Source organism: Rhinopithecus bieti, unplaced genomic scaffold (assembly GCF_001698545.2).
Source record: "Rhinopithecus bieti isolate Rb0 unplaced genomic scaffold, ASM169854v2 scaffold_1853, whole genome shotgun sequence".
Taxonomy (NCBI): Eukaryota; Metazoa; Chordata; class Mammalia; order Primates; family Cercopithecidae; genus Rhinopithecus; species Rhinopithecus bieti.
In genome coordinates this window covers 829,881-853,842 of record NW_016804151.1, presented here as the reverse complement: position 1 = coordinate 853,842, position 23,962 = coordinate 829,881, and the positions used below count along the sequence as shown (strand labels likewise).

Here is a 23,962-nt window from a genome sequence, read left to right as displayed (position 1 = left end):
TTCTGAGACAGAGACTCCTTCTGTTGCCCAGGCTGGAGTGCAGTGGTGCCATCACTGCTCACTGCAACCTCTTCCTCCCAGGTTCAAGTGATTCTCTGCCTCAGCCTCCCAAGTAGCTGGGATTACAGACACATGCCACCACACCCGGCTAATTTTTGTATTTTTAGTAAAGATGGTGTTTCATCATGTTGAACAGGCTGGTCTCAAACTCCTGACCCCAAGTGATCTGCCTGCCTCAGCCTCCCAAATTGCTGGGATTACAGGCATGAGCCACTGTGCCCGGCCTGAAACAATGATTTTCAAGACACTGGACATTGGGCAATAAAAAACAATAATCCCTGAGAGAAGGGAAACAAATGAGATGAACCCTATGATTGAGACAAGTTACTCCCTTGAGAGGGTTTCCAGGTTATGGCCCAGAGAGTGGAAACTGACATACAGCCTTATAGACTCCATGAGTTGTAAAGACACAGCTGAAAGTCCAGAGAGACCTACCAATCTCTGCCTTTATGAAAGAAAGAAAGAAAGAAAGAAAGAAAGAAAGAAAGAAAGAAAGAAAGAGAGAGAGAGAGAGAGAGAGAGAGGGTGGGAGGGAGGGAAAGAGCAAGAGAAAGAAAAAGACAAAAAGAAAGAGGAAGAAAGAGAAAGAAAGAAAGAAAAAGGAAGGAAGGAAGGAAGGAAGGAAGGAAGGAAGGAAGGAAGGAAGGAAGGAAGGAAGGAAAAGAAAGAAAGAGAAAGGAAGGAAAGAAAAGAAAGAAAAAAGGAAGGAAGGAAAGAGGAAGTCATCAAGCAAAAAAGAATATATACTATATGATTTCATTAATGTAAAATTCTAGAAAATGTAAATGAATTTGTAGTGATAGGAAGCAGACCACTGGTTGTCTAAGGACAAGACTTGGAGTGGGAAAAGTGGGATGAAGGAATTACAAGGAGCATAAAGTAACTTTGTGGAGTGACGGACATGTATATACATATCATATATATTAATCATACATATATTTTAGAGGCAGAGTCTCTCTGTCACCCAGGCTGGAGTGCAGTGGCACGATCAGGGCTCACTGCAGCCTAAACTCCAGTGGCTCAAACAATCCTCCTACCTCAGCTTCCCAAGCAGCTGGGACTACAGGCACGTGCCACCAAGCCTGGCTAATCATTATCATGATTGTGGTGATGATTTCATGGGGATATACAAATGTGAAAACTTATTAAGTGGTATGATTTAAACATGTGCAGTTTGTTATATGTCAATCACACTTCAATAAAGTTGCTTTTAAAATTTCCTGATGTTTCTATGGTACCTCTAACATAGTTAAGTCCTTAATAAATGTTAGTTCTCTTTCTTTTAACAACTATGTTTTACAACTAGGAACTAATAGGATCATAATTCCTGACTAGGGGAACTCTTTCTCACTAGAAAAGTATAGTAACTATTTTTCAAAGGCTGAACTGTTTGGTCATCTTTGCTTTCGGTTTTACTAAGGCTGGCAGCTCTCTGTATCAACAACGCCCCCAAAGAGCCAGGCAAAGTGAGTGAGGCCAGCCTAGCTTTCCTCCTCTCCACTCTCACCCCTCAGAGCCATCACCTTGGCAACCTAACCCAATTTGATGGCTTATGAAAACGCAAGGTTCTTGATGTTTGTACCCCCATTGCCCCAGCATACTGTTTGGCGTGTGGCTAGAGCTTAACAAGGGATCAAAGAGAGAAGGAGTGAAGGAAAAGAGTAAAGCTTCCAACCCTGTGCCTGATACATAGTAGGCACTCCAATAAATGTTTATTGAATAAAAGAATCATTTAATAAAGTCCTTAGGAGTTGAATCTGTATGCAGTGCTTTGTAGTATTGTAACCTTCCTTGACCAAAATAACAGCAACTTCATTTCCCCTAACAACTTTCTTTAAATACCCTCACAATTTCCTTCTTCCTTCCTGGGCAGTCTATTAGCATCCTCAGAAGACTGGTAGAGATCCAAGCCTTATTTTCAAGAATAAAAGCTGGAAATCATTATCTCCAGCTTTTTTCAGCGTTATAGATTAAATCTCAACAGAACCCGGGTGGGCTATAGGACTTGTTGACCTGCTGAAGAGGCCCTGCAGAGTACAGTACCATCTTGTAGGCATAGTACTGGTTCAGCTGAGATTTAATCTACAACTCTGAAATAACTATTTCCAGCTTTTATGAGAATAAGCCCAGATGAAGACAGGGGCTGTAGGGACAGGCTGTAGGACTTGTTGATGTGCTGAAGGGGTCCTGCAGAGTATTGTACCATCTTGCCTAGATAAATAAAAGATATCACTATATTGATTAGGTGTTTGTTTTATGCCTTCATTAAAGAACAATCTTGTTTTGCCACTCTTGGTTTGTAGCTAGAAACCAAGTTTCTTGGTTTCATAAATAGAACGAATCTGACTAATTCAAACCCTTAGCTCCACAAAATATTGCAATCATTCAAATTTCCGTGAGAAAAGACATTTTGTTATTTATTTATTTTTTTATTTAAGAAATGTGTGTGCCTTTATTGGCTGAGCAGACTCCTTGAGGGTGGTGAACTGGGAAGAGTGGGTGGTTCTGATGCCTGGCCGGGCAGTGCTTCACAAGCTTGTAGGTGATCGACGTGATGGCCAATCCTCTCGGGCTTGCCCTCCACTTGGTTGAAGGCTTTGCCATTGTAGACGCCCACCATGCTATCCACCATCTTGTCTCCCATCTCGGCAGGATGATCATGTCCTGCAGGTGCGCGTTCACCACCCCTGGCTTCTGCATAGGCGGTGCCCACTTCTTGACCTTGCACAGGCCCTTTAGCAGCGAGTGCTGCTTCTGCCATAGGCCACAGTGCAGCTTCATTCGCTGCTCGCATGACAAGTCCAGCAGCGGGTCAGGGTGCAGGCCACAGGAGGTGACCTTGCAGGTCTGCTTCTTCTGCTTCGCTGCTTTTTCTGCTCCATTTCTGCCATCTTGACTTTTTTTTAAAACAACATGCCTCAGAGATCTCCAGTGAAATAGAAAACCCAGACTGCCTCCCTTTCCAGTGCTGAAAAATAATATCCTGTGGTAGCTATTTCTAGGCCTGTTTATTATCAGAATTGCTTGAAGAGTTTTATAAATGCAGATTCCTTGGCTCTACCACCGTCCTACTCCATCAACCCCCCACCCCCACCCCAACCCACACACACACCCCTCTAAGATTCTGACATAGTAGGTCTGGGATATGGTCCAGAATCAGTACATAGGAAATGGACCCCAGATGGTTTTGTTGTGCAACCAGATTTTGAAACCACCTTCTAAGCTGTGCTGCTATATAACAAAAAAACACCCAGAACTACTGACTACAAAACCAGGGACTCCTTTCCCCATATTCTAAAGAAGGGATTGTGTCTCCCAGCCTACCTATCCTGCCACATTTGTAGGAGCTACAAACTAAAATGCCTGCAGGACCAGGCAAGTAACATAAATGCAGGAAAGACACAGAAAGCAGTGAGGACCATGGCAAACACCACCCATCCACAAGGCACACATGCTTGCCAGTTCCAGCCAAGCATGAACATGGGCCTGTCATCACAGGAACTTCTAAATTCTCAAAAGAATCCAGAAATTTTAAAGATTTTGTATAAAATGATTTTCTAATCTATCAATTTTATTTAAAATGTCTGGTGAAGGCTAAAGACATCTGGGGTAGCATGTGGCCCAGAGCCCATGCACTTTGGGAGGCCAAACTCCTCACACCACTGCCATTCACTCAAAGGGCAAGGAGCTAAGGTGTGGGCTAGTGTGAAGGTGGGAGTGGAATATATTCCAATTACCAAGTGGCTGCTGATGTTGCATTCAGAGCTAAACCAGCAGTCATTAATGAGACTAGCATTAATGGTTCTGTGGGGTGGCACAAAGCCCTTTTAGTCTATATATTCATTCCCCAAGGCTGCTGAAACAAATTACCACAAACTTGATGGCTTAAGCCAATTGACATTTATTCTCTCACAACTGTAAAGGCCAGAAGTCTGCAAAGTGTCAGCAGGTGGGTCCCTCTGGAGGCTCCGAGGCAGAATCATTCCTTGCCTCTTTCCTAGCTTCTGGTAGCTGCTAGCAATCCTTGTCATTCTTTGGCTTGTGGGGATGTCTCCCCAGTCTACCTCTGTTTTCATCTGTCCTTCTCCCGTGTCTCCCTTGTCTCGTCTCCCCTTCCATTCTAAGTCCTTATCATTGGATTTAAGGTCCACGCCAATCCAACATAATCTCAGCTTGAGATTCTTAATTACATCTGCAAAGGCCCTTTTTCCAAATAAGCTCACATTTATAGGTTCTGGGGTTTAACGCTTGGATATTTCTTTTTAGAGCCACTATTCAACCCACTACAGGTAGGTTTCCAAAAAAAAATCCATTATTTCAATCAAATTTTACTTCTATCAGCATTTATCTACCAATTTACTACTATGATAAAAATGACTTCCATCTTGGCAGAAAACTTGAAGACATGCCAGCTCAGGCCCAGATGTATGTTGTTACATTTTCTTCTTATATGCCGCTAGCTTCACGTCTTACTAGCATTATTCCATTGCTGTATTTCCTGCCATTACTTCTAAAATCAGGGATGTAGGGGTAAAAGGATCTCTGCCTTATACAGGCTTCCACTGTTGGAGAAAATGGTGCTGTCTCCATGTGCATGGCAAGGAAAACAGGTGACAGTGGAAGAGCAGCGGGCAAAGGCTACCAGGTGAAGCAAGAGAACAATAGGTAAAGTAGAAGTCTGTCTTTACTGACCAGAGAAAGACACAGGAAATATGGCTCAAGTGAAAGAGCCCCTGGAAGTGCCATGTTCCCAAGAATTTTTTACAGCACCCAAGCACTTAAATGTGATTTCGAGTGCCATCTAGTGGGAAGCACAGGAACCAAGTGAGACCCGGGATGGAAAAACAAAACCATGAGTCCAGCCTTCTGTCACTTTAAGAGGGCAGTTTTTATTGAGGCTGAATTTTTTTGTCTGCCCAGCGAAAGGATCTAAGAAGACTCTTACCAAACATCTGACCATCTTGTATGCTGCCCTTACACTTTATGCACAGGTGGTTGCTGAACTCATCCACATGCTGTGTAATTTGTTCTCCCCAGCTAGTTGGTGAGCAGAAGCTGTCTTTCTTTTTATTAGCACAAGCACAGTGTCTGGCACAGAACAACTTCTCCAAAAAAATGCCAATTGGGTATAAAAAAAAGAAAAATCCAACTTGATTTTTTTTTTAAGATCGACCATTTAGCTGTTAACAAAACTGCAGGAACCAAATGGCAAGACAAGCCACAAGAGGGAAACTGCATGACTTACGGTTTGCTAGACTTTGAGCTTTATTAAGCTGTCCTTAGGAGGTACACTCAGGGCCCAATTACAGCAGGGAGTGAGGGTGCTGTGCCCCACGGAGGAAATCGCCCAATGCAACAAGTTGACTCCTCACACTACTGCCATCCACTCAAAGGGCAAACAGCTAAAAGGTGTGGGCTAGTGTGAAGGTGGGAGGGGAGTATGTTCCAATTACCAAGTGACTGCTGATGTTTGCATTTCAGAGCTAAGCCAGCAGTCATTAATGAGACTAGCAATTCCTTCATCCTTACCTTGTAACATATCCATCCACAGAACCTCTACCCCAGGGGTCCTCAATTTTGGCTGCAAAACAGCATCCATCACCTGGAAAACTTTTTTAAAATTCTGATGCACAGGCTGCACACCAGGCCAATTAAATCAGAGTCTGTGGGGGTGGGGGCCAGGCCTAGGCATTTTTTAAAGCTTCCCAGGTAAATTCCATTTCTAGGTGTGCTGTAAAGTTACTATAAATGTAGGGGCTTAAAACAACACAAATTCATTATCTTATAGTTCCGTATCAGAAACCCAAAATGGGTCTCACTGAGCTACACTCAAGTATTGGTAGAGTTGCACTCCCTGCTGAAAGCTCTAGGGAAGCGCTAGTTTTCTTACCTTCTGCAGCTTCTGGAGGCTGCCCACGTTGCTTAGCTAGTGGCCTGTGGTCTTCAAAGCTAGCAATGACTGGTGAGTCTTCCTCACATTGCTTCACTCTGACACTGACTCTTCTGCCTCCCTCTTCCACATTTTAAGACTCTTGAGATTATGTGGAGTCCACCAAGTATCTGTATTTGATTACTCAAAATAATCTCCCTATTTTGAAGACAACTCATTAGCAACACCAGTCCATCTGCTACATTAATTTCCCTTTGTCGTGTCATGTAATGTAACATTCCTAGGTTTGCAAGGATTAGGACATGGACATCTTTGGGAGAACATTATTTTGCTTACCATATCGGATGACTCCAATGTGCAGCTGAGAATAACTGCTGGTTGTGCCAGGCACCGTGGCTCACATCTGTAATCCTAGCACTTTGGGAGGCCAAGGCAGGCGGATTGCTTGACCCCAGGAGTTCGAGACCAGCCTGGACAACATGGTGAAACCCTGTCTCCACCAAAAATACAAAAATGAGCTGGGCATGGTGGTGTGCGCCTGTAGTCCCAGCTACTCAGGAGGCTGAGGCGAGAGGGCTGCTTGAGCCTGGGAGGCAGAGGTGGCAGTAAGCCAAAATCATGCCACTTCACTCCAGTCTGGGCAACAGAGTGAGACCCTGTCTCAAAAAAAAAAAAAACAAAGAATAACTACTGGTCTACCCAACCCATAAGAAGACAGACTTAGAGAAGAGGCCCAGTTAGCAGGCAGCCACGACAGAAGACTGGAGGCACACCACTGAAAAATTGGTGGGGAACAAGGGCAAAAAGGCAGAGAAGGGCAACAGGCAGCCTTACCAATTTTACATTGTCACAGAACTTGTTTAGGATGGGGGCGCAGAGGCGCAAACTGTCATGTGATTTATTCTCATTCAGTTCTCTGATAGTCCTGGGAAGCTAAATTGTACACTCTCCCAAGGATGATGGGACCATCTCCACTCAGCTGTAGCCATTAAAGAAAAAAATTGAGGTCATAGATAAGACTTTTCCAGACTTTTGTAACTCATTGCTATCAGCTTGCTCCTTGTTTTGTACTCAGAACCTGGGTGCATGCCAGATTCTCAGGCATTTTGTAGGCTGTCTCCCCTATAATCTGTCTCTATGCAAAATAGATTATAGCTTGAAGAGGTATACTGATTGGCCAACATTTTAATGTCAACACACACACACACACACACACACACACACACACACACGAGATTTCTGGCTTCTCTTAAAGACCTAGCTATGCTAAGACAGTGCTCCTGCAAGACAACTCAGCTGGGACAGCCACTGCCTTTAGGAGACATTTATTCTCTGGTTTGCCACAGGTCTCATCCTAGCCTTTTTGTTTTACACCTGGTTCACTCGCTCCACATATTTGTTACTTGCTTGGTCTGGTAGGCATTGAAGCTTCCAACCCTCCCCTCTCCTCTAGAGTTCTCACCCCTAAAGTTAGGCAAAATTCCCATAAGGAACCATTTGCCTGTCATTAGTGCAAAAGCAAAAAGCTCTCCAGTGGAAAAGATGGGATTCAGGCCAATGGCTGTCTGTACACACACAACTTTCCTCACAATCCAGCAAGCTCCACAGGGGAGTCAGACTAGGGTTTGAGTAAGCAGGCTGCAGCCACCAAGTGTTCTGGTGAACATGCTGGTCTCCATTGGTACAAATTTCCTTTGTAGGAAATTAAGCCGAAAACTGACTCCTGTCCCTTGGTCTTTCTCAAGCCTTCAGCACATAACCAATTTCCTTCTTCTTTTACACTTAAGTCTTGATAATCATCACCCATGAGTGCCTCTTTCCACCTCCGAATGTGGGAAGCGACATGTAAATCCGTGCCTAACTCTGTGGACCATTCCCCCTAAGATGTAACTGAGACCTTATCATTCTGATAATGCCCAGAGCTTGGCCGTGCCACCCAAATGTGCTGCTCCAAACTCTGCACAGCATGAGGGTGATCTGACCAAGGACAGGCAGACAAGCTCCTCTGACTCAGACCCTGGGCCTCTATAACCCATCCTGATACTGCACGAACTCAGAGATTAAAAAAAAAAAAAAAAAATAGAGTGGCCAGGCGCAGTGGCTCACGCCTGTCATCTCAACACTTCGGGAGGCCAAGGCAGGTGGATGGCTTCAACCCAGGAGTCAGAGACCAGCCTGGGCAACATGCCGAAACTGTGTCTCTACAAAAAGATGAGCCAGGTGTGGTGGTACATGCTGTAGTCCCAGCTACCTGGGAGGCTGAGAGTTGGGAGGATCATCTGAGCCCAAAAGGTCAAGGCTGCAGTGAGCCGTGATGGCGCCAATGCACTCCAGCCTGGGTGACAGAGAGACCCTGTCTCAAAAAAAAAAGAAGAAAAAAGAAAGGACTTGCCAAGTAAGGTCCTCTGGGGTACACAGACCTGACATGAGGGATAATCTTCCCATTACGGGGTTCCAGGGGAAGACTCCGGCCTAAAGAAAGAGCACCAAGTATTTCTAATGGATAAGATCTAAAAATGCTTCTCTGCACTCCCTCCTCTCCTTAATGGACTGACACTATTTTCTAAGGATGACAACCTCACTGAAATACAGATAGTCTCTGACTTATAACTTTTCAAGTTTACAACGGGTTATCAGGGTATTAAATGCATTTTCTATTTATGATAGATTTATCAGGGTATCACACCATCGTAGGCTGAAGAGCATCTGTATGCTTCACCTGAAAGGTCGGGGTCCATTTTTAAAGGGCCTGTGGAAAGATGAGCCAGGTGGTGAATGGTGACAATGCCTATTTTCCACGGCACTGCTCATTAAATCAACCTTGGTATAATTAGGAAAGACAAAATTCAAGCCAGTCTTGGAATCATTGGTTTAATGGTTCTCAACAAATGGTTAAGATTGATGTTTCCAGCCAAGTGAGATTTGGGTTTAGATATAGTTTGGGCTTCACTATCCTTTATCTCAGATTAAATGAGACAGTGCATGTAAACCACTTAGAAGAATGCCTGGAACACATTAACTTTCATTAGTAATGTTTTTGGTCATTCTTAAACATTTTCACTTCTGCCACCACTCTACGCCGAGTCTGGCACATAGCTGTCACTCAACGAATGTGAGTAAACAAACACCAGAGACTTTAGTCTGCCAGGTCTCTGACATGCAAAGCCATGGGGCCGGGTCCATACATTCCCTCCACTGAGCAAAACACAAATGGCTTAGGCTACGAGGTTTGGGTCATCAAGGAAAGCTGTCAAATAATGAAGTGGGTTAGCAGATTCCTAAAAATTGGAACCATTTCAGCAGCAGTTTCATCCACAGGGAGACAGAGTAAATGCTCTCTCAGATCTGTCTCACATCTATAGAAACCTTACTCTGTTTATAGTCTTTTGGCATCTTGCTCTGCTATCTCACTTGAGATCACTCCTACAGAACTAATAGAGGAATAAATCAAAAGCAAACCAGTATAAGTAGAGATGCAATAAAATTTGGCTGTCTTGAATCCTGATAGGCTTGCACATACTTGTTAAGGCATGCAGTGTGTGCTAGGGGCTTCAGCAGGGAATTCTACACAAGGACATGGTGTGGGAAGCAAAGATGAACCAACCCAAGTGGTACTAAAGAGGACAAGATGGGAAGGACATTTTTATTTTCCCTAATCTTCAGGCAACCTCACCAAGCTGGAGGTCACATGTAGCTGAGTGTGAAACCAAGAAAATATGAAGCTTAAAAGTACTGTGCGTTGTATTTCTTCAATCTCTGGCAGGTTGGGAGTCCAAGGTCAGTCTAGGCAGGAGGGCTGCTTGGCCTAAGCAATCATACAATCTTCACCGTCTTGAGCATATCTGACAAGACATACGTGTCATCCCAACCCCTCCCAGGCTTCCTCAGGGTCTGCTCCAAAGCCTGGGCTGTTTCTAGGAGCTCTGGTGTGGTAAGTTTTTGCTCAGGGTGCAGCTGACAGAACAGGATCTCATTCACTTCACCCTCAATTCGCCGGACATATAGAAGGGGGAACACTGCCTTGAGCCCAGCCAGCACTGAGTCCTTTAGCCCCAAGTCTCGGCACACGAGGTTGAGAATAAAAACACCTATAGGGTAGGAAGAAAAGTCAGAATGACCTCACATCATGAGACATATCAAAGATAAGGATCGGCTTTGAGGAAAATACCAATTTCTGTCCCAGGGAGACTGGTGAACTAAAACGCACTTATGATGGTGGTGAGTTTGCAGAGGATACACAGCATAGAAAGGCAGATGGAGAAAAGCATGGGGAGCATGTGAGCCATGAACAAACTTCAGCTTTATTTCTTGCTCTTCTGTGCTACTCATACATTATCTTACCATTCTCCACGCCTCAGTTTCCCAAAGAATTGCTTTGAGAAAGAAGTGATTCCCAGCCAGGCACAGTGGCTCATGTCTATGATCATATCACTTTGGGAGGCTGAGGCAGGCAGATCACTCAGTCATGAGTTTGAGACCAGCCTGGCCAAAATGGTGAAACCTCGGCTCTACTAAAAATATAAAAATTAGCTGGGCATGGTGGTGGACCCTTGTAATCCCAGCTGCTAGGGAGGCTGAGGCAGGAGCTGCTAGGGGGGCTGAGGCAGGAGAATCTCTTGAACCAGGGAGACAGAGGTTGCAGTGAGCCAAAATCCAGCCTGGGTGACAGAATGAGACTTTGTCTCAATCAATTCATAGAAAGTGATTCCCTACAAAGTAAAATTTACCAACTCCACAGGGATATTACATTCTTGACATACATACCATAGAGTATTTATTAACCAGTGAGAGGGCCAACGTCACCGTGACTTCTGACAATTAAGATTCCAAATCAAGTCAGTTACCACAGTGCCTTACACCAAATCAAAAACACCTAGAGGGCTGTTAACATAGGGATTAAAGGCTCCAGTTTTGAGGTGACAAGGCACTGGGTTGGAGCCCCAACTATTACCTTGTGTCACCTTGGCAAATCTTCAACCTGAGTTTCCTCATTCAAACAATGGACTGCTATGAAGATTACATAACACACTGCCTAGTACAGCACGTGTAGGAAGCATCATGTAGTAACTAGCATCACCATGCTAGTGGGAGTGTGAACTGCTACAACCACTTTGTAAAACTGTGTGGTAGCATCTACAAAAGCCAAACATACCCATAACCTATGATCCAGCAATTACAACCCTGTGTATATACCCAAGAGATGTGAAAACATAATTCATCAAAAGGCATATACTAACATGCTAATGGTAGCACTACTTATAATAGACCCACACAGGAAACAAACCAAATACCAACAGCAGAATGGATAAATGAATTGCGTTAAGTCACATGATACAACACAGCAATAAAAATAAGCCATGTAAACACAACACTGTGAATGAGTCTCACAAACATCATGTTGAGTGAAAGAAAATGGGCACTGAAAGAATACATTCAGCCAAGTGCAGTGGCTCATGCCTGTAATCCCAGCACTTTGGGAGGCCAAGGAAGGAGGATCGCTTGAGGCTAGGAGTTTGAGATCAGCCTCGGCAACATAGTGAGATCCTGTCTCTACAAAAAATAAAAATAAAAAAATTAGCCAGGCCTGGTGGCATCCACCTGTAGTTCCAGCTACTCAGATGACTGAGGTGGGAGGATTCCTTGAGACCAGGAGTTTGAGGCTACAGTGAGCCATGATCATGCCACTGCACTCCAGCCTGGGAAACAAAGTGAAACCCTGTCTCAAAAAAAAAAAAAACAAAAGAACATTCCAACATTCCATATGATTCCATTTATATAAAGAACAAGAACAGGCAAAATTAAGCTGGGCAGACAGATGTTAAGATAGTGATTACTCTTGTGAGGACAAGTTACTGAAAGGGGATAAGAGATAGACTTCTGGCAACCTGGAAATTTTCTGTGTCTGGTGCTAGTAAATGGGTGTATTCAATTTGGAAAAGCTGATCGAGCTCGTACTTCTGTGCATTTTTCATTAAAAAGATAAAATTTTTTTTAATGGTCCCTTCCCTCCTCCCTCTCCAACCTTTTGTTCTCCATACCTTCAGGAGTCAAGATGCTTTTAACGTTCTGCAGAAAAGATTGCTCCACAAATGCTGGGGGCGGACAACTCATTCCCATTGTTGGGTCCTTACTGTCAACATCAAACATTATGACATCGTAGCAAGGCCGTGCTGGGAAAAAGAAGGAAACAAGTCCTTGTCTTTGCTGGATAAAATAATACCATTTACATTCCTACACTATACCTCCTCTTTACCAGTGGTGGGCATGGTGACTAAGTCAGAAGGATGACATGGAGGATGTGGTTTGCCTATAAGGGCACTGACATCCATGGCCCAGGGCAGTCCTTGTCATCAGGGTTCAGAGTGTACCACAGTAAAGATGGAACGTTCTTCCACATTTAAAAGCACCTTCCAAAGGCAAAAACATTAATGGGGTCCACTTTAGCATGAATATTTCTTGGTTAAGAGGCTATCAACTCCAGTGGCTTTTGACTGTGGCAGAACATTACAATTACCTTGGGAAGCTTCTAATGCGGACTACACTCCTGACCAACAGAATAAAACACCCTGGAGTGGTAGGGGGCAGATGGGAGGAGAGATGGCAAGCCTCTGGTATTTTTCTTGAGCTTTCCAGGTAATTCTAAATATAGTCAGAGTTGAGGACCACTGATCTAGACAAAGCAGCTGACTAAGCCTTTAAAGGCTGACCCAGTAAATGGTAACTTTTAACTCTGAAAACAGCGTATTTTACTTCATAGGAGAAAATGTTCTGAAATTTCAGTTAGTGTTATCTTTATAGTTCCATAAACAAGAGCTGACTCAAGAAAGAAATGATTTTGCTAAATGGGTGAGAAAGAACTGATGAAGAATTGGATCTGCTCCTTACTATAATGTTAAATTGTTTTTATAAGGGGTAGGTCTGCAATGCCACTGACATGTTTTTAGAAAATTTCGAGACTGTGGTAGTAATTATTCAATAATTAATAAGTATTTAATTAGGACTGCTGCATGCTTATGATTGTTCATAGCACAGATCTGATTTTGGTTTCTTACAAAGAGAACATGTTGGCTCATCAAAGTCCGAGGAAAACAATAGCCTGCATTTGCAGCCTTGAGCCCTCCAGTAATCTGAAACATTTTAGTGTTACAGAAGACAGGCAGAGCCATTGAAAATTTATCTATAGATAACAACAGCAGTAACATCGTGGATTAAGTACTTACCATGTGCATGGCACTGTTGTAAATACTTCACCGTATTAGCTATCTGAGCTTGGGCACCTAAACTAACCCTAGCCTCAGAGAGGGAACCTGTGAAACTGTTATAATTGAATTCAGCTTGCAATTAAAATTAAGATAGCATCTGTTCAATACTCATCCCAGGCATCCTAGTTTGCCACACTCTTACTGGAAAATATTCTAATCCAATGAGACCAGAGTATCTGTTATGGAATAAGCAGACCAGGAAGGGTGTCCTGAACTCCCCAGCAGAACTGAAGCAACCTAACTGCCTTCTCCCCGAAGGACTTAAGCTCCAGAAAGTACTAAAGTCACCAGCAGCTTATTTGTATAATAAGCAGAGTTACTGTCCCTAGCATTTTGCAGAAAATTATTATGCTTATGGTTTTTGTCCTAAATCTGGGATGCAAATTACTAGAACAAATGGAACCTTAATTCTAGTTGCAGAAGGCCTATCGGAATTCCCATAGAGTAGCATCTGCATCAAGGTTTCTCCACCTCAGCACCATGGAAATTCTGGGCCAGATAATTCTATCATCAGTGCCTGTCCTGCACATTGTAAAATGTTTACTAGCATCCTAGATCTCTACCAGTTAGATGTCAGTAGCAACATCCCTCACCCCCTGATCTGTGACAACCAAAAATTATCTCCATACATTACCAAATGTCGGACCCTGAGGTTGTAAACCACTGATCTTACATGAATACTGTTTTGCTCTATTTCTGGCTTTACCTCCAGTTGAAATATTTACAAGAAACACCTCCCAACACACATTCCACCTTTTCTTCTCTGTTTCTTTGCCCAGTTAGACTTCAGGTTTCTTAAGATGGTGAGGAAATGACAAGGTTACAGGTCAGAAAAAAGCCCACTGGTCTGTTAGCACCATAAGGGCAGGAATGGCCTGTTTTACTTATTGCTATACATTCATACCTGACACAGTGCTAAGCATATAGCTGGTACTCTAGTGAGTAAGTATATCAACAAATGAACAGGCTGAAGACTGGAATGAACTCATGCCACTCTCTTAGAGATAAACTGTAGAGGCCCTTATGGGCCTGACAATGTCAGACCAATCATCCTTCAACGCCTCTTCAAATGCTCCAAGAGCAGTACCTTCTCCTCCTCCTGCCAGGCTGGCGATATAGTCCAGGCCGTCTGCAATGTGGACCTTCATTCGGTCACTCTGGGAGAAGCCAAACCACTGGGTGGCCACTTCCAACATGGAGGGGTCGATCTCCACAGCATCGATGCAGGACTTTGGGAAATGATCGTGGACAAAGAGGGGGAGGCTGCCTCCGCCCAGGCCTACCACCAACAATGCCAGTGGGATCTCTGTAAGAAAAGAATAGAGCATCACATTGCCATCTGTTCACTGGAAAATTCTGGAAAATTCTGCCTTCCTCAGGGAAGATTTCATTCCAGAAATCTAAGAGTCAATTTGACATCTGATAACTCAATCCTGGATTCATGATGACTAGATCCAGAAGGTGAACTAGTGTGTTATTATTATTGTCTCTTAAAGATCTCAAAGTGGCTGGGGCAGTGGCTCACACCTGTAATCCCAGCACTTTGGGAGGTCAAGGTGGGCAGATTACTTGAGCTCAGGAGTTCGAGACCAGCCTAGGCAACATGGAGAAATCCTGTCTATAGAAAGTAGAAAAATCAGCTGGGCATGGTGACACACACCGGTGGTACCAGCTACATGGTAAGCTGAGGGGGGAGCCTGAGGAGGTCAAGGCTGCAGTGCGCTGTGATCATACCACTGCACTCCAGCCTGGACAAGAGTGAATCCCTGCCTCAGAAAAAAGAAGATTCCTCACTATAAGAGTTATTAGACCCTCTCTAGGAAAGCGAGGAAGAGTGGCCAAGCAATCTTGCTCATGATTAAAAGGCAACAGAAGTGCAATGCCCCTTGCCCCTGATTCAAAAGGCCACACTGTTTTCTCAGACACCCTCACCAAGTAAGGGTAAGCCATTCAAGTTCCACACATCACAGGAAAACAAAGGCCCAACTCCTGCTCCTAAGCACAGAGCACAGCCACCACAGGGGGATCAAAGGAAGACAACAAAAAAAACAAGTCACCCAAAGGAGACAGACCCTGAGAATTAAATCTAAGAACTGAGATTCTAGTGACATATATCAACACTACGATAGGACAAAAATACAGGGTGTTCCAAGAAGGCACATTGAGGGACTTCAGGTGAAGACGGTTATAATCACAGACAGAAACATGAACATTTTTACTAATGCAGTCAGATCCAAACCTGCTATTAGTAATAAGGCTATGACTGCATTAACTATAATATGAATCATTTTAGAAAGTAGAACTTCAAGATACAATTGCATCTTATGTTCAAATAATGCATTATAGAAAAGCTGAACAATTAAACTCTGTGTATTTTTACATATCTCACTGAATACACGATATACCTTAATTTTAAAAAGAAATGAACAGAAAAAATGCCATTTAGACCCTAACATATTTCAATACAATTTCAATATAACAGGTTGAGTTTGAGGCAACAGTTAATTAGAATGCTCGTTAACTTTTAACATGGTTGAGATGAAGAAAGATACATTGTCAGCTTATAATCGCTGTTCTTCAACTACAATGCAGATGACACCAATTGTTTAGGTCTGTAATCTTTATGCTCCCTTCTGTGGAAGGCAGTGACATCTCTCTCACCTAGGAGTAGCTCTGGGTTTCTCAGCAGGGCAAGGCCAGCGATCATGGCTTTGTGGTGTTCACAACACAGGTAACTCTTATCAATGGACTGCCCCGGGGCTGCAGGGAGGTCCTCCACATCAGCAGGCCGCTGCTTCTTCCTGTCCTTTTTCCGCTTCTTCTGGGCTAAACAAGAGATATGAAGTTCTATGCTTAGTACACTAGTCCTCAGGAAGCAAGGGTTACCAGCAGCAGTGTACTCCAGATGGCCTGAATAGACTCAAAAGACCTAATCGTTAAAATTTTGCAAACTGGTTGACATCATGTTGATAGCCTGAAATTGGCCATAGTGAAATCATTTGGACGTTTGTCCCCTACAAATCTCATGTTGAAATATGATCCCCAATGTCGGAGCCACCATGCTGGTCATAAGGGCAGATCCCTCATGAATGGCTGGGTGCCTTCCCCATGGTATGGAGTGAGTTCTCACTCTAGAGCTGTTGTTGAAAAAAGCCTGGCAGCTCTCTTGCTCCCTCTCTTGCTATGTGATGTGCCTGCTCTCCCTTCACCTTCTGTGATAATTGTAAGCTTCCTGAAGCCTCACCAGAAGCAGATGTTGGTACCATGCTTCTTGTACAGTCTGCACAACCAAAAGCCAAAATAAACTTTTTTTCTTTATAAACTACCCAGTCTCGGGTATTCCTTTATAAGCAACGTAAAACAAACAAACACAGTTGTGGTATTTATACTAGAGAACTGATAAACACTATAAATCAGGATGTGCCCCCCCCACCCTGCCCCACAAAGAGACAGTTGTTAAACATTTAACATATACAATGGATGCAAGGAAGCTGGAAAAGGAAATGGCAAATGCACACTCAAAAACCTGGGAAAACTCAACTGAGGAGCCCTGGTACCTCCCCTCTGAGAAATATAAGGCCACTAACAGGAGAAAAGATTACTCATAAAGTCTCTTAAAGAAAGGTAAAGTTACTAATCACCTCCTATGTGCCAATTACTATACCGTAACTCTTATTCTTTTCGCTCTTCTAACAACCTTATCATTACAATTCTTGGCACATGAACACATTGAGCCACTGAAGTGTTAAGCAAATAGGGAATCAGCAGATGGTAGAGACAGGAGTTGAACCTCGGACTGCCTGTCTCCATCACCTATCACCTTTCTGCTATGCCACACAGGTAGCACTACCAACCTCTGCTGAAGAAGAAAATCACAAGTATTCAAAAAGAAATAAATCCGAAAAAGCCACTCCACTTTCCCTCTCCCCACTCCCTTCACTGCTCCAGGGTATCATACTAAACAGATGGCTGTGTCTTCATAGGGATCAGCTGCATTCCCCAGCAGCAAAAGGTATTGATGAGTGGGGTCGGGGTGCTTTTCAGAGATATTAAATCACTTTTTAATATGCTCTCCTTCTTGCTCACCAATACTCCCATGAGAGGGAACATTCTTTCCATGAGAACAAAGTGCTACCAAGAAGTCAAGGAACATGACAACGGTGAAAAAACCTGAAACCCAAACTGAAAGGGGCAAAATGTCCTTTTAAGCAATTTTACTGAGATTTTAGTGAGATGAAACTGGACCAACCTGTAGCCAGAGTGACCAAACAATAGGGCAGAAACCCAACAATCTTGGGTGCTCTTGGCCAGGGAAAACCCCTAAAGAAAAAAACCATTTTGCTGGGTAACTTGATCCTAGTTCAGAGCAAGTCCACGACCTCAAGCGTCTGAATTCTCTGTCTCCACCCTCCTCCCAGATGGCCTTGCTATGAGGGCAGGCAAGTCCGGCAAAGGGAACAACTGAGAATCAGGAGAGCCATTTCAGCTTCCATCCCTGAATCTCTGTGCCTCAGACAGGGAAAATGCACTGGAGATGGAGAGGTGAGGGGCGTTCACTTTTCACTCTTTACATTTGACTTCTGAAGTGATTTCAATGAGCAAGTATCACCTTTAAAACACAAACTAACACAGCCTGTGAGAAACACAGGTAAAAACAAACTATTGATTCCCCATCAGGGGGAGTTTCTGAGTGACAGCTGGGAGACCACTTAAAGGGATCATAGAAGAGACGGTTTAGATCTACACTGTCCAATACTAGCCACTAGCCCCCTGTGTCTGTTGAAATGTAAATGTAAATTAATTAGAATTAAAGAAAATAAAAATTCAGTTCCTCAGTTACACTAGCCACATTCCAAACGCTCAGCACTACATAAGGTTAGTCACGACCACATTAGAAACTCAGGTACTAAACATCTCCTTCATCACAGATGGTTCTACTGAACACTGCTATACTAGATGGCCTCTAAGTCACCCGCCAACTCCAAAACCCTCTGAAACAGGCGAGTCACACGATGGAGGGCAGGGCTCACCTGCAACTTCCATGGTTCTGGCTCACCTCACAGAGGCCTACTGAAACAATACACAGATGTACATGGAGCACCTGCAAAACAGATGCCTTTAAACTGAAGATATTACGGCGATTATCACATGTATTTGGTTTCACTACCCACGCCCCTTATCACTTCAGAGCCAGACTCTGCTCAAGAACAGAATGTACTCTGCTTATCGCTGCTCACACCCTAAGAGTCCAGATGGTTAAGAATTCACAGACACCCAGGTCCATTCTACATCTCGGCCAAGCTCCCAGGAAATGTAGTCCATGCCACGGCCACCTGGGTCCTACCACCGCGCCTATGACACCTCACCTTTGTAAGACACATCCTTCAGCAACCTGGCTTCTGACTGCACCACATTCCTGTTGCTAAGGAAAATCAGTCGCCGGAAGTATCGCTTGTCATCCCCTTGCACGTCCTCGATGACATAGTTACCGCTCAAGGCACTGCAGTCTTGGTGCTGAACGGTCCGGACCCCAATGTCCCCACCCACAGACAGAAAGGGCACCTGAAGGTACAACCAGAGATGTGGTCACAACAGTAGTTCATTTAAGAAATAAGAGAAATTATAACCCCTTCCCCTTTGTGTGTATATATCCCTATACCATGGTTCTAAACAACTACTCCAAAGATTTGCCATTCTATGAAAGCACGTCTCTGGAGCCTTTGAACCGATCTGAGAGGTTTAATTCATCTTTTGAAAATCAACTGAACACCTAAATATCTTCCAAACAACTAGTGAGATGCAATTGATTCTCCCCAAGTTCTTTTAGGGGTTTCTCATCAGTAAACCCTAAAAGAACTCTCAATAGTCCAGGATAACAAAAGCTAGAGGGAACCCTCAGGAACAGGCTGTGATTATGAGAAGGAATCTACACAAGAATAAAGATAACAAAATCCATGGGGGAAACAACCACTCCAAATCTAGAGAAATTTTCCTTTCCCCTAATTATTCTCATCTATTTTCCCCATTTTCTAAACCTTAGGAGAAAATATACTTCCCCCCTAAACTTCCCCACTCCTTCCCCTATCTTTATATCTATTTCTTTTTTTAAAGACCTATAGCCAGGCGCGGTGGCTATAATCGCAGCGACTTTGGGAGGCCCGAGACCCTGGCGGAATCATGAGGTCAGGAGATCCGAGACCCATCCTGGCTTAACCCATGTGAAACCCCGTCTCTAACCCTAAAAAATACCAAAAACTAGGCCGGGCGAGGTGGCGGCCCGCCTGTAGTCCCCCAGTACTCGGGAGGAAGAGGGCAGGAGAAATGGCATAAACCAGGAGGCGGAGCTTGCAGTGAGCCTGAAGAGCCGGCCACCTGCACTTCCCCCCAGCCTGGCGGCCAGAGCAAGACTCGTCTCAAAAAAAAAAAAAAAAAAAAAAAAAAACTATAAGACTCTTTAATAATCACCAGTATCTCCTGACCCTGCAGACTCAGGCACTGGTGAGAGGTCACAAATGAAGCTCCCCAGAGGATCTGGGCTTCCCTGAAATAGGGGTCACCAACCCCAAGTTGGCCAGGAAGAATCAAACACATATTCTTCTACAAACACAAGTCAGCCTAGTGGACAGAACCACAGGCCAGGAGCCCAGAAGCCTAGGTTCTTTTTTTCAGATCTGTTACTATTTGCACCAAGCCTCTAGATACCTTTGCTTTCCCACCTATCAAGAAGGATCAAAGCTTAGGCAACACAGGGAGACCCTATCTCTAAAAAAAATGTAAAAAAACTAGCCAGGTATGGTGGTTTGCACCTATAGTCCCAGTTACTACCAGAGGCTGAGATGGGAGGATGGTCTGAACCCAGGAGGTTGAGGCTGAGGCTGCAGTGAGCCGTGATCACACCACTGAACTCCAGTCGAGCCTGGGCAACAGAGCAAGACCCTATCTCAAAAAAGAAAAAAAAAGGATCAACTCCTCAACATGAAGTTCTTGCAGTAAAATCACTTGTTCATTACCCATAGTGACCAGGATGGCACAGTTGGTGTTAACTGATAACACCATATCACCATTTAGGCAAAAACCTTCCCAGTAAAACACCTGACCAGCAACGTGAATAGCTGGGTAACTGTGCTGAGCTGTTTTGGCCCTTTCCTATTTATATCCTCAGCTAATGATAGTTCTAAGAAGCAAAATGACCAAGAAAATCCAGTTCAAAAAGTGTGGCAGAAGAAACCCACAGTCAGAGCAACTCAAATTAAGAAGAACTGGAGCCCGCACTATGTAGAGCATTTCCATCCTGCCATGTCTATCGAGTCTGAGAGGCTCCCCCAGACACAGATCCTACTGTACTCGCTTTCCTCTCATTGCCTGGGGCAAAGGACAGTGTTTCCCTGCCATGTAACCCTTAGCTGCTGATACCCATCCAGGATTAGATGAGAGTCACAGACTCTAGCCTTGCTCCTGCCAAGGCTCCCTCTGCCTCCCTGGCTGCTAACATGACCTCAAGAGACCCATGAAAGCTGTATGAGAGCTGTGTTACCTGCTGCTGGGCGGGCATCCCAGCTGGGGCCAGCTCCATGACTCTAGCCGACAGCTCGGCTTGGATGTGGTCCATGCTTTCATACTGCTGACCTCGGTGAAGGGCCACTGTAATCAGCCTCCTGAAGCCAGCACTGGCCGCCAGCTGTTTCCGGCCCTCATCCATGCCAAAGAGCCACTCAGTCTCCCGGCCCTGGGGGACTAGAAAAAAGAACTTGGTTACAGGGAGTCCTGGAAAGAGTGTTTAAGCCCACAACCAATATGGCCCAAATGGAAGGGAGCCAGTCCCTGTCCAAGACCAGCATCTTCCCCAACTGTGACCCACTGAGGAGTTAACGACTCTATAGTTCACAACACCTAGGGCAAAGCAGCCCATCAGACAAGATGCAGGACCAAGGGTGAAGAAGAAGTGTGGGCATGTCTGTAGGGAAAGGAGGCAGGCACCTACCACAAGAAAAACAGCAATAATGCCAACACAAATAAGTCATGCCAGGCATGACTCCAAGCTGTTGACAAATATATATTAATGGAATCCTCCAACAGCCCAAGCTGCAGGTAGTAGTATTATCCCTATTTTTACAAATGAGGAAATTGAGAAACAGAAGTTACACTATTTGCCCAACTTCACACAATAAGTAAATGGTGAAGCTGGGACTCAAACCCAGGCAGTCTGGCCCCAGACTCTACCCACACGTGTATTCACTGCACTATTTGTTTCCACACATGGACAGATAGAATTATAGAATACTTGAAAAACTGGTTCAGTCACCAGGAAACAAATTACCATAACACCAACACCATAAACACTTTGCATTTGTCTAGAATGTTCTACTTTTGAAAGCATTTCCTCTTACTATCTTTTTTATTCTTTTTAAGGTAAATCTGGTATCACTTACTGCTTTCAATAATAATGGTTAATATTTATACAGCACTTCCAAGGCCAGGTACCATTTCTAAGACCTTTTATAATTCTCACAACTATACCAGAGTTACACTCCCACTTTATAGGTGAGAAAACCAAGACAGAGAAAGAAAAGTAACCTTTCTAATGTCATACCATCAGGAAATGACTGAGCCAAAACTGAAACCTAAACAGTCTGGTTCCAGAACTCACTTTTTTAGCTGCTATCCTATGCTGCCTCTCTAAATTTTGCAGACAAGCACAGCAACTTCCCCAGGTCCTGCAGCTCACAGGCTACAGCTGGGACTAGAACCTATGTCTTAGACTTGCTAGTCCAGCATTACTTCCATTACTCCATGCTACAAAGTAACTAGCATCTCTACGTCATATGTGACCTCCTAAATGTATCTCTATTCTCTCTCTCCCCTACCAACCCCATTCTCACACTTCATCAAGCCTTTGCAATGGCAAATGAGAAGGAATAAGTCTCAACTCGCAGTAGGTTGCTAGAGAGCTATTACTCTCCTTTCATCATGCCTTGGGTAGTCTAATCCTCTGGAAGTACAAACCCCTGCAAGATAAACAGAGTCAAGAATCCCACCAAAGCCCCAGCCCAGCCTCAGCCCCAGCCCAAGCCCAAGCCCAAGTCCCAGCCCTTGTAAGCCAGCCCCTCCAGGGAAGAGAGGGAGCAATCCCAACTCACTGATGAAAATCGCAAAATGATTGTCCCGCGATGGTTTCACAGTGGGGCTGTCCACCACGTGGAGGGTGTAGCGTGGCTCCCCCGTGTCCCCATCGCACAAGTCCAGAGACACACTCCCCAGCTTGGCCTTGCGGCGCAGCTGGCTGCACAGCCAGGCATACTGCTGCCGCTCCCGCACCGCCTCGGCCAGCCGCTCGGCACTCTCCAGCCGCACAGGCTTGCCCTGTTCCTGAGCACACAGCTCAAAGATCTGAAGGGCAGAGCCAGGGACTGGCCTGAACTTGGTCATGATGAAGGCAAAGACAGGCAAGGAGAACTGAGGCTCTGCTTCCAACACCTGGTCCTGGCTGTTGGCCACTTGGTGCACCCTCACCATCCACCCCTCCCGGGAGAAGTGGCCCACTGCTTTCTTCAGGATGTGAGCCTGAGCCAGGGAGATGCAGAGATAGCGACCGCCCACCTGCAGGACACGGCCAACCTCAGCCAGCATCCTGTCCACCTGTTGCAGAGTCTTCTCTTCCTCATCTGTCAGGACAGCATCCAGGGTGCCCTTGTCCAACACCACGTGGAACGAGGCATCAGGAAACTCCATCTGCGTCATGTCCATCTTCAAGAAGCTCATCTGGGGCCGTCGGGTGGCATTGCATTCCTTCATTTGCTTGATGACAACCTCACTGATGTCGATGTTCACTATATCCCGATAGCCCACATCATACAGTTGCTCACTCAGTTCTGAGTTGCCACACCCAATCACCAGCACCTGGAGAAAAAATTCGCAGACAAGAGGGAGGTAATCAAAGCAAAGGACTGTGCTTCAGGTACTTCAAGGAATCAAGTCTCACCTCGGCTGAGGCACATTTGCAGAAGGTGGAGATGCTACTACCAGGGAAAGAGCAACATTGTAGAGTTGATTCTAGGCTCTATCTTGAAACACCACATATATACTCGCTAGTGAAAACCACATTCACCTACAATACAAGTTATATAAGAATGGGCTTTGTGTTGCAGAAACAAATTAATCATAATTGTTCTTTTCTCTAAAACATGCACTTATTACTCCGGAATTAATAGGAAGTCAGAGAATCCAAATATAGAGTTACAGTTTAAATCTTAGGCCAGGAATAACCCTATTTCCTCAATCTACTCATGCCTTTGGCTACATTAGACAATAAAGTACACTTTGTGAGGATTCGAATCTTACTTCCATCACAGATTCCATCTCATGATATTCAGCTATTTTCTGAAGCCAAACTTAAAATTCAGATTGTTGTCTCCCTCTCCAGGGAGCAATCTCCCGTTCAAACTTAGAAATTCTGATATTGCCATCTCCGGAAAAGCATGGTACAAAGAGATATGCATATGCTTTGGAGCCAGAAAGGCCTGAGTTTAAATCCCCACGTGACCAGTTGGGCATGATCCTGGCAAAAAAAAAAAAAAAAAGTGGCTCTCAGGGCCTCAGTTTCCTCATCTGTAAAATGCATGCAGGGCCACTCACCTGAGTTTATGATGAGAATTCAAAGACTGCACATGCATATACACGGCCCCCAATAAAGGCCTGGCATATAAAGCTTACCCACAAATGTTAGTTTTCTTTTTTTTTTTTTTTTTTTTTT

The 23,962-nt window shown here is 44.4% G+C and overlaps 1 protein-coding gene across 3 annotated transcripts in view; it reads right to left on the bottom strand.

The window, feature by feature from the left end:
• Positions 1-8,805: 8,805 nt before the first annotated feature.
• The window catches only part of METTL13 (methyltransferase 13, eEF1A N-terminus and K55), a 20,484-nt gene continuing 5,327 nt past the window's right edge, over positions 8,806-23,962 (bottom strand). The window contains exons 2-8 of one of the 3 annotated variants that reach the window (XM_017866899.1): positions 22,350-23,109; positions 20,747-20,946; positions 18,579-18,774; positions 15,874-16,038; positions 14,300-14,518; positions 11,989-12,120; positions 8,806-10,038 (exon numbers count right to left, since the gene is read on the bottom strand). In XM_017866899.1, the coding sequence (XP_017722388.1) occupies positions 9,764-10,038; positions 11,989-12,120; positions 14,300-14,518; positions 15,874-16,038; positions 18,579-18,774; positions 20,747-20,946; positions 22,350-23,109 (1,947 nt within the window). In that variant the 3' untranslated portion in view covers positions 8,806-9,763. The remainder of the gene's footprint in view (positions 10,039-11,988; positions 12,121-14,299; positions 14,519-15,873; positions 16,039-18,578; positions 18,775-20,746; positions 20,947-22,349; positions 23,110-23,962) is intronic. The other 2 variants (XM_017866900.1, XM_017866901.1) reach the window with 2 other exon arrangements.